General features: G+C 33.0%; 1 protein-coding gene across 3 annotated transcripts; it reads right to left on the bottom strand.

Annotated features, from left to right (window-relative positions):
- Positions 1 to 2,150: 2,150 nt before the first annotated feature.
- Positions 2,151 to 9,081, bottom strand: LOC102590761 (mediator of RNA polymerase II transcription subunit 19a-like). 3 transcript variants are annotated; one of them, XR_001472382.1, is made up of 7 exons: positions 8,881 to 9,081; positions 7,705 to 7,771; positions 6,432 to 6,721; positions 6,003 to 6,236; positions 5,169 to 5,225; positions 3,870 to 4,975; positions 2,151 to 3,772 (listed from the first exon to the last, which is right to left on the bottom strand). XR_001472382.1 is itself a non-coding variant. In XM_015305078.1 (6 exons), exons 2-6 carry the CDS (start codon positions 7,733 to 7,735, stop codon positions 4,925 to 4,927), a joined length of 663 nt encoding a protein of 220 aa, XP_015160564.1. In that variant the 5' UTR covers positions 7,736 to 7,771; positions 8,881 to 9,081; the 3' UTR covers positions 2,151 to 4,924. The 3 variants fall into 3 exon arrangements, 1 of the variants encoding a protein (XP_015160564.1); XR_001472383.1 differs by having other exon boundaries at positions 2,151 to 2,736; XM_015305078.1 differs by having other exon boundaries at positions 2,151 to 4,975.
- Positions 9,082 to 10,815: the final 1,734 nt, after the last annotated feature.

The raw sequence follows: 10,815 nt of genomic DNA, 5'->3' as shown, positions 1-10,815 counted from the left end.
TATTTGTCACTAATTGTAAAGATTTATTACAAATGATAAAGTATTAAAGTAACAAAAAAGATAAAAATGATATCTCAATGACATGAGTAAAAAAGTTTCAAGAATCTACTAGCCGTTTCGTTTTGTAAACATCTTGGAAAAGTTTGTCCCAAAAACAATCGGGAAAATAATTTTCTTGAGTCGATAGTTTATCAAAAACAATTTCTTTACTCTATTAAAGTAAGGATAAAATTTATGTGCACAGTGTACCTTATCTTTTCCAAATCGTACTCATAAAAATAGATTCTTGTGATCTAATTTATTTTTCTTAATTCCACACCTAACGAAAGCTTAGTGTATCAAACTTTTTTTTTTCTTTTTGACATTGAGTGCAATAATTATTTACATTATCGTTGCATAAAGTTGAAAGTAGTTTTACAATTAGTATACCAAAAGATAAAGAAAAAAGTCCTAAAACACCAAAAAAAGCTTTAGTGGAGAATCTCTCTTTATATAATTACTTTTTTATCTTCCATCATTTTCCCCCTTTGTATGATCTAAAATTTGTCCGTACTTTAAATCATTTTTAAAAGAAAATTTTCCATCATTATTGCACCTATTCAGCATCGCACTCAATTAATATTAGTAGTATATTTTATATGGAATTAATAACGATTTATTAATAAGACCAAAGTGGTGAATTTAATTATTTATTTGACGAAGAAGAGCCTACATAGCTTAATGCTACTTTGTGTCAAGCGATGCCTTTAAGCATCCAAAATACGTCGAAATTAAAACTGATATATTGTTCATGATAGAAAAGGAGTTAAAGTCCTGCTCCGACGAGTCATTAATCTACTTAATAAGATTCTCCCGCAGTCTATCCTTTCTTTAGTTATTTGATTATGTAATACTTATTAAATATAATAAACAACAAAATTTATTTTAACTCTATCGTAATCCTCAATCATTTTGTGGCATTGGGAGTGGAAACATTTCATTTTTCTCCAATTTAGCTCTAACAAAAAGCTCAATAGAGTTCTTAAGGGATAAGGCAAACTCGAAGCAGGAAAACAAAATGAGTAAATATTTAGAGACTGTTTGGATGGCCTTATAACTTTTGATTTTAAAGGCAGAAATTTTAACTTGTGATTTTTGATTGTTTTTTTTTGTCTTTTTAAACTTAAAAATAAGTGCTTAAAACACATTTTAAATTTTACTCAATCCGCTTTGAATCAAGTTCGCACATTTTTTCCCCAAATGGCTCGCACTAATATAAGTATCACAAAGTCTACGTAACTTCCTTCTTTTTAGATACTAGTAATACTAATATAAGACTCATGTCATGACTATATCTTAGTTGATTAGTTTGTCTTTTCTTGATTTGATGGAGCTAACTGACTACAAAGGGATGAAAGATTCTTATACCAGAAAAGAGGAAAAAAAGTTTAAGATGCTTTAAAATGTCACTTGTAAGATAATTACAAGTTAATCACTATGATTATCAATAATTAATAACTTGGTAAATATGAAATTTACACCACTAGTATAAATTATCAGTGTATATAACTTTAATCCTTATTTTTTATATGCAACATTGCGAAAGATTCCTCCATGTATGCAATGTGACGGCAGTTATAAACAAAAATTTGAAATCCAGATGTGACTTGTCAATACACATGTTCTTCCAGCCTAATAACAGCTGCTTTTGCTTCCTACTTAAACTGCACACATAACAAATTACATGCAATGCATCTATAGCAACAAAGACTACTGTTCCCTTCATTATTGTTCATACAACAAGACAACTGCTCCAATTTTTCATTATCATCATAATCATAACAAGTGTAATGCAAAGTTGAATTCCAGACCAATGCTCATTCAGTCATGAGAAGTGAGAACTCAGACTCTAGCAAAGTTGAAAGGAATAGTGTAATTTTTGAGGATTTGACACGAGTATAACATCATTTTTGGAGAGTTCAAGCAATATATACTACAGCTATCACTAGGAACCTAGCAAATACTCTCCCTTTTCTTGTCAAAGATCACTAATGAACTAGAACTGTCATGCTTCTTGGGTCATACAACCGGACTAGCAAAAGAAGCATTCAAACATGACCTTGATCAAATAACGAAACCAAATGCAGATAGGGCTAAAGTGCCTAAAGTTAAGTACAAATCATCTTCATTGCCTATTTATATAAACTTCTCATATTTGCAGTAGGGCTACATTTTAGTCCAGGATTCGAATAGTAAAGCCAAAAATTTACATGTTGATCACTAGGAACATCTAACAATTAGCTTAGCCAAGTCCAATGCAGATAAAATTGGCCAAACACACACAAAATAAATCTTGTTTTCATCAAGAAAGGAGTTATGTATCTCATTCTATCCTAGTATATACAAGAAGTGATTCTATTCATGACCATATAGCGACACCTTTTTTTAAAATTCTCTGCAGATGCTTAATGCTGTTGAGAAGTTAACCTTCAAACTCAATGGAGAAGACAAATGACAGAAGAGCAGACCAACATTCATCTCAACCTTCTCATTTTATTACCCAAAGCTCCAAATGGTTAAGACTGAACCTTGAGATTAGAACCCTCAAAAGAGGGAAACATAGAATCATACAACAGCATGCAGCAACTTGCTAAACCTGAAGATGGATCAAGTTCCTCACCATCACTGCCAACTAATGGGAGCCCTTAATATATGACACAAGGGAGTACCTTGAACTAAATCCATTCCGAGGCTATTCTGCATGCAGGAAGGCATGAAATATTATGCTACATATAGAAAGTACTATGATCAACCTCTGCTCTTAGTAAAGAACTCAAGTTGATATCAAGAACACTACATCAAGTAAACTTGGCAGATTATACATGAAGAAAAAAAGAAGGGAAAATCACAAAACGCCCAATACAAAAGATTATTGACACTACCCTTTTCTTATTACTTCTTCAAATGCTTTGCTTGTGACGAAAATTCCACACAGTGCCAATGTTTTGTTTCATTTCACTCCAAATTAGGGATTGAAAAGTTACCTTGTGAAGAACATCAGGCCACAGGGACCTTCAATCCACAACAGAAAAAGTATTGAATAAGCATAAAAAGATCAAAGCACTTGACGTAATTCCTAATATAGAAAAACCTAATAGCTTTTCAATTTCAAATGAAGCAAAACATGTGTTCAATGTTAAGCAGCATATGTCATGAACAAAATAAACTCTAAAATCATTAGTTGCACGTAAACAGATGATCATTATAGAAACCGGTTTAAGGTGAAACTCGGAATGGTGCAGTGATTGAACAGGACACTTATTTGAATAAAAGTTTTATCTTTCATCCACTGCAAGTTGTTCTAAATTCAACTATTGCATACTCGTCAAACATGTCCTTTTTTGCCTTTCTACACACACATATATAAACCTTACAATTTCTCTTTCTCATAATTCCACCGGCTATTCAGTAAATTTTTCCACCATTATCCCAATAGCAAAGTTGCTGAAACACCAGGGGGGACAGGGAACTTGTTACAACTTCCTTTCTGTGCATGAGACTTGCACATAAATCCATTTTAAAGTAGCCAAATTTCCAAGTTCCAACTCATATTCATCATCTAAGTTGGAGAGGGTCCTCCTTCAATGAGATACTCAGTTACTTGCAAAAAAGATATGCTTGCTCAGTTGGTCCAGTTCATTTACTTGCTTGATGACATCTTGATCAGGGGATCAATTCTCAACGACACACAACTGAGAATGTTTAGTAATATGCACACACATACATATGTAGACTGGAGACAAAAAATCATCCCAAAAGAAGTATACATGATTATTATTTGATTCCAATGAGCCAAAATAATAATAAATAAATAGAAGATACAAAAATACCTTGGAGTTTGGCATATCATTTGATTACTTCTGTTGCTTTTCTTTATTGATGTAAGCAGTACTCCAGTAAGGTTTAGAAACTTCCATCCTTTTCCAACTAGCCTTGACCAGTTTCACCTTATATCTCCACCAGCACATTCAGGACAGCATAGACAAAAGTTTACATCTTTTATGCTCAAGGACAGTGCATCTCAGACACTTCCATGATCACATATCCACCTTACCATAACGAGTTTGAGGCTGCACCCATGCACCAATAACACATTTTTCCTCCATCTCTTTGCAAGATGAAATTGAATCTCTAACAGCAAACTTTTTCATGAATGTTCAAAATTTTCTAAGATATGCTTTCTTGTTCCTTATTCTTTTGTGAACTTTTGTATCTATCACTTTAATAAAAAAATTTGTTCTAAAATATTATCATTTCAGAAACCAAGAAACGGTTAATTCCTTTTTCCAATTCCACCTTTACTACTCTAAGAGGGCGGATATAGTCAATAACTAATCATTTAAGAACTACGGGTAACTTAGTCAAATACCCCTTATCTTTATGTTAAAGATAGCAAATGGTTTTCTCAATGCGTGTGCCAAAACTTTAAACGATAGATAAAAAGGACAAAGAAGTATAAGATAGTTCCACCTGACTTCCATGAGGAGAAATTTTTTATTTGATATCCAAAACAGGCAGGAAAACATTTTGTCAGACATGCAGATGCCTCCTTTATCACTGTAGAGGCCAGACTAGATGCATGCCTACTTTTTCAAGGTGGTTATTTAGAAAAGGGGGAAAATTGAAGTATATAAATCAAAACGCCAGATTGCACTCATGAATACGCAAAAAAGTTTGATGCATCTGACCAGTAATGTCTTCCAAGGAATAGTCTTGCTCAAATAAAGATACAGATGTCAACACCGGCGCATGCCATAAAGTTCTTCAATTAATGAATTGATCAGGACATGAACTTCTGATATTTCACAATTCTAACTAAAGGAACCCTCCAAATTCTCAACTGCAAAATCTGGGACAACATAAATTATACAACCACACGCACAATTCAGCCGGCTACCTTTATTGAACCAATCTCATCAATCTTTGAGCTCCTGTGCTGCAACATTTTAGCAGGTAAGATGAAGGGACAATTAGTAAAAGGTGAATGTATACTAAGTGTAGGGATTAGATTGCGTACAATAAATTTATATCACAAAACTAACGTTTGCAAATATATAATTTTCCTCAACAAAGAAGGTTCAAAATATAGTAAAGAAAAATATTATATGAATCCAACATTTTTTAGTTACCTTGCTTTTCTTGTGTTTGTGGATACCGTTGAGATCCTCCTCGTCGTGCTTCCTTTTCTGAAATCAGTTTAAGAAAAACGATCAAAATCAATGAGTTCTTTTATCCCTTTTATTACCATGAAGTATGACTTTTTGATTGCCAAATTCCAAGATGTTGCAAATCAGGGTCGAAGTCAGCAAGGGTGAATTTTCCACAAAGCAACTCAATAGTTAAGTACCACCTGGCAAGAACTTTTTTTAATAGGTCCCACCCGGAAAGAACTTAAAACAAAAAAGGAAGTATCAAACTATCAGAGAGGAAAACTATAAAGTCAACACCGCATTAAGTAGATTACACAAAATTCAAACATGAGGTTATTCTTAGAGTAAAGGAGTGGATCAGAATTTTACCAACTTAAAATATATGTATCACTAAACTAAACCGAATAGGGCCGGACTCAACAACTTTTCACCTCAATAACTTAAAAAGTCAAGTGGCAGTTCATTTCAAAGACCTCATGTTCGATGCCTAGGAAGCTGAACCTTAATTAATCTCAATATTGTTCCCACTTGATCGTACAGAGGCAACTTGTAACAAAAAAGGATAATGTACAAATGGATTAAATTATAAAGTACAAATTCAGGAAAGCAAGTGCAACAGTCAGCACGATGGTACTGAGACCTGTTGTGAAATTTGTAGTTTCATCCACTTTAAAAGATTCTATTTAGTTAAGATAATGTTGAACCATCTTCTAAACTTCTGAACATGAACCTAGGACTATATTCAAAGTAACAACATACCATGAGAATCATCATTTTTGAAACAAAATCATTTGAGTTTAGATGACAGCAGACCTTTTCATGTTTCTTTGAATGCTCAGCACCAGGATCATTGTGGCCACTTTTATCTTTCTTTTTCTCTTTGTCCTTGTCTTTACTCCGATCTTTATGACGATGTTTGTGCTTCTTATGCTCTTTGTCCTTCTCCTTGTCTTTATCCTTGTGTTTTTTATGCTTCTTCTCCTTCTTCTCCTTGTCTTTCATCTCGCTCTTAGATTTTCCAGCTATAGTGGGGGTGCCTTTGTCAGACTATCAAACACCATGAAAAGACCGACTGATCAGCAACTATGATAACAGGAAAAACCATTTTATGTTTCAGCACATAATATGAGGAAACCCAATTCAAAAGCTCCAACTTCAGAAATCATAAAGGATAAGAGTGTTGCTTAGAAGCAGGTGAACAAATGGAGTTAAATCATCCAAATTCAAAAGCAGCTATCTTACAGGAGACAAATTGACTGGAGCCGTTTCACGTAGTTGGAAGGCTTCTCTAAGGACATCTAAGTCAAACGGCCGGATACATGAACTTGTCTCTCTTGAAAAGGAAGTATCCTGTGTGAGCTGATCCAACTGCATCTTCTCACCTTTCCTAATTTCTGTGTCTCCAACCACATTATGAAGATAATGTGTATCGGAAATTGATAATGGAAGCGACCTCTTACCAAAGAACTCATAATGAGGCAACAATTTGAAGTGACTAATAAGATCACGAGCACCTGTGAGTTCTCTTGGCCCTAACAATATATTTGGACCAAATCAACAACAGTTATAAACTATGTATATGAGTATATCTTTATCAAACATGAACACATTCTAAAGAGGAGAACAAAATTGACAGTTATTTAGTCAATAACAAAATATCAAGATATTGATCTAAGGAATTTTACAAACAAAACTATATTTGTGAAGGAATATGCAATACAAAAAATGGTAAAAGCCACAGATGCAATCTGCAGTCAGTTGGTGATAAAATGGTAAGCCTGCCACAACACCTCTATATTCATTTGCCACTACGAATTCCTCTGCTATCCAAATTATGTTCATTTAACACCTTAAGAAACTTAACTAATGCCGAGTGTTTCTCTTCTTCTTTATTTTTTGGTTTTCAGAAGCTTAGCTATAAGCTCTTCCACATTCCGCGGGTCTCTCAGTAACCTATGGCTTAAAATCTTAAAAACTTGAAAGTGATTTCTTTCTAGATTGAACTCTATTCTCTCTCTCCTTTTTCTTTTTGCTCTATCAGTTCACTTCATATTAAATTAAATATGATGGTGCGTCCATTTTCCAAAAAGATTTACTTATAGCTTGACCACCCTTCATAAAATTTCTGGTCATGCCATTGGTATCTTTGTAAGCAGAAGAAGTCGGCATAAATGGGTTGGCAATAAAACAATAACTTTATTTCCTGCAAGTAAGAGCAAGAGCAATAGGACTATAAAACAAAATTTCAGCAGCAAATAAATTCGCCATTAGCAGTCTGAGCAAGAATATCAATCAATGTCTCACATTCACCTTGATTCTAAGCCTAGGGATGCAATAACAAGCATTATTCATCAATTGCATACTAATCACATGAGTAGGCATGCAGTAGTCAACCACATTTACCAGTTTCAAAAAAAAAAAAGACATGCAGTAGTCAACATGTGTAACAAGCAAGGAGACTGTATGTCCCTATTTTTATTTTTTGAGGGGAAAGGTAAACATGTAAAAGTCTTACCTCTTCCAAAATTCTTGCTATCTGGATCCATCAATCAGCACCAAGTATATAAGTAGAGCATTATTTCCTGGAAAGTATCAGTAGGTAAGACAATCCAGAAATATCTAGTGCAGCAAAGGTCAATCTACTCATATGACTAGAATGCAAACAAAATGGCATTGGAGGAGGACAATTGGGAGAATGTAACCATAATACAACCGTAGTGCAAAATGAAAGAGCTCATAAACCTTGTCAGTATCATTTTCAAATAAATACTGCCTTAATGCCATGGATTTGGCAGGGGCTACTACCGCCTATGTTCAAAGCAGAATACCAAGAGTAAAGATAAAGGGGGCTAAAAGCGACACTAACAGAAAGAAAAACAGCTTTTATCTGTACAACTAAGGAGAAAACTTATATATGAGCTGGAAGAGAGATCATTCATATGCAATTTCTATACCTCTACTCTCAAGTGGATAGGGAGGTCTTATTTGATCAAGCATAGATACAACAAAAAGAAAATTGAAGTAAATATTAAGGAAAAAGAACAAGGACTCAGATTGGTCCTAAGAATAGTGTCTCCCGTGTACAATGGAGTGTATGTTATTTAGAGTGCATAGTGTCCCAAGAAATTGTCTATAATGACGGCCAGTGTTATCTACTGCACTAAGTCCAACCTCTCACTAAATTGTGTATAATCAGCCTAAAGATTAGTTTTTTCAAACAGTTACTTCACAAATGCAACTCAAACAGTTTTTTCAGCCTAAAGATTGGTTTTTTCCCAACAGTTACTTGACAAATGCAACTCAAACCAGTTTTTTCAACCTAAAGATTAGTTTTTTTCAATAATTTACTCAACGAATGCAACTCAAATTAACACTTTGATCCTTGACAAGACTGAACAATAAAAATGAAAAAGAAAAAAAAAACTTAACTTACTGCTCCAACAGAAAGAGGAGAGAACTACACTTAGCTCAACTTACCTCTTTCTGTTGGAGTACCTCAACTTGCAATAGAGAAAAAAAAAACTTATTAAAAGTTGATTCCATTACAATTTGAGTTTCAAATTTTCATAATTTCACACATCCGCATATCAATGAAGAAACACATTGATCTTTGATGATAAAGACTATCCCTTTCACAATCTAACATCAGTACATAGAGAATTCAAATCTCCAACTACGAAAAAGAGCTTACTCGATCAAACTGAGGGATATCCAATCCAATTGAAGAACGAAGCTCGTTTGTTCTCCAATTGACGGTTCTCCTGAAGCAAAATAATCGAAATTGAGGGCTTAGGGTTTGCAAATTCACCGTAAGCTTCGTATAATTGAACCAAGAGAAACCCTAATTTTGCAATTTCGCAGGGTTGAAAAAATATTGGCACCAATTACGGCGTATTATTATTATTATTATTGCGACATCGTAATATTTATATTTATTTTACTGGCGATGTCGCGACTCTGTTTCCTATTTGTGTCATGTTGACAATAATTGCCCGTCTGACCTGGTTTCTGAAGGAGTTTATTGTAATTTCGACTCAAATTATTTTATTTTTTGCTTCAAATAAAATCCACTAATATGTTTTTTTTAAAAGCTGTGACTCAAAAAATCCACTAATATACATATTTTTTAAATAATGTGAGAATACTAAAAATATATAATGTGATTTTACATAAGTTAACAAAAAGTATGAAAAATGGCATTGGTTATTGGTAGCAACCAGTATAACTAAATAATGTCATTCAAGGATTGTTACGTAAGCAATCTATTTTAAACGCCAAAGACTACTTCATAACTAAAATTTGAAGTATAAATAAATAAATAGTTGCTTCAGATTATGCAAATTTTGCAAATTGACCATACTCTAAAAGTATTTTGAATATTTAATTTTATGATTCAAATTTTTAATTATAAATTACATAAAAATTACTTTCTCTTAATTTAGATACGATTTAAATAATCAATTTCCTCTCTCCTCTCTCATATAAATTATAATCATAGAAAAGATCGAATAAGACTTCATTTATAATCTAACGAAAATCCCTAATCAAAGACAAATGAGATCTTCAATATACGTGTCCGAAAGTAACTCACACAAATAAGAGTCTGGTTTGGTCTGAAATCAGGCACGACCCACTCGTTTACTGCTACATCTAAAAATAGCATCAAGCGAAGATGTCGTTATGTCCCTTAATCAATCAAATGGTCCTTTGACCTTCATTTGATTCCAAAAAACGACATAGATCTCATAAATTTGTATACAACCCTTAGTAAAGACTAGACAATTAATTCCAGCAAGTGGCATGTTAGTCACACAAACATAAACTTTATTATTGTATCAAGATTCTCCATTAAAAAGAATGTTGAAAGGACCACGCCCAATAATATTACGCAAGCCATCTATCTTAAGCATCAACGGTTGATTCTATAATTCAAATACATAGACAGATAAACTGTTGATCCAATCATGCAAGATTAGTAGATTGGCGACATTTTAAGAGTGTTTAGCTCTAAGTCTCTAACACATCAATTACGTAAAATTACTCATCTTAATTCAGACACTATTTAAAATAGTTTAGTATCGCAACAACAAATTCGACCAAAATTGAGGTATTTTCCAGACCCTTATCCCTATTCTAAGTTACTCCTAATTTGTACATATACAATAGATGTTTAAGGCAAGCAGAGACTTTGAATCTAAATTTTTGAAGGGAAAATTACACGTATAAATAAATATATACTTGTTAATTAGATAGCATAGCTATAGTTTGCCTTAATTACAATTCGCGGCCTACTTTTAGTCATAATTACGCAACTCAGCTTTTTAGTTTTGTATAATTCGCAAGTTTGTATAATTCGGATTTTGTATAATATAATTTGTATAACTTTTGTATAGATCATAATTTGTATAATATATTTTGTATAACTGTTTACACTTCTGATGTTTGTAATTGTATAAATTAGTTATTTCAAGTTTATACAAAAATATCTGAATCATATAAATGTACCCGCGAAATATACAAACCTGCGAATTTATATAAATTTGCGAATTATACAAACGAGATAGCTTAAATTATAGCTACAGCCCATAAATATGCAAATTATAGCTATAGAACATAATTAAGTTTA

Source organism: Solanum tuberosum, unplaced genomic scaffold (genome assembly GCF_000226075.1).
Source record: "Solanum tuberosum cultivar DM 1-3 516 R44 unplaced genomic scaffold, SolTub_3.0 scf00686, whole genome shotgun sequence".
Taxonomy (NCBI): Eukaryota; Viridiplantae; Streptophyta; class Magnoliopsida; order Solanales; family Solanaceae; genus Solanum; species Solanum tuberosum.
This window is presented reverse-complemented; position numbering and strand designations above follow the sequence as displayed.

What these genes read in the sequence shown, in the direction of transcription:
- LOC102590761 (XM_015305078.1), bottom strand. Translation starts at nt 7,735, where the DNA reads ATGGATCCAGATAGCAAGAATTTTGGAAGAG. An exon ending in TAGCAAGAATTTTGGAAGAG is followed by an intron (nt 6,722 to 7,704) that starts GTAAGACTTTTA and finishes ATATATTGTTAG; the next exon opens with GGCCAAGAGAACTCACAGGT. An exon ending in CTCCAGTCAATTTGTCTCCT is followed by an intron (nt 6,237 to 6,431) that starts GTAAGATAGCTG and finishes GGTGTTTGATAG; the next exon opens with TCTGACAAAGGCACCCCCAC.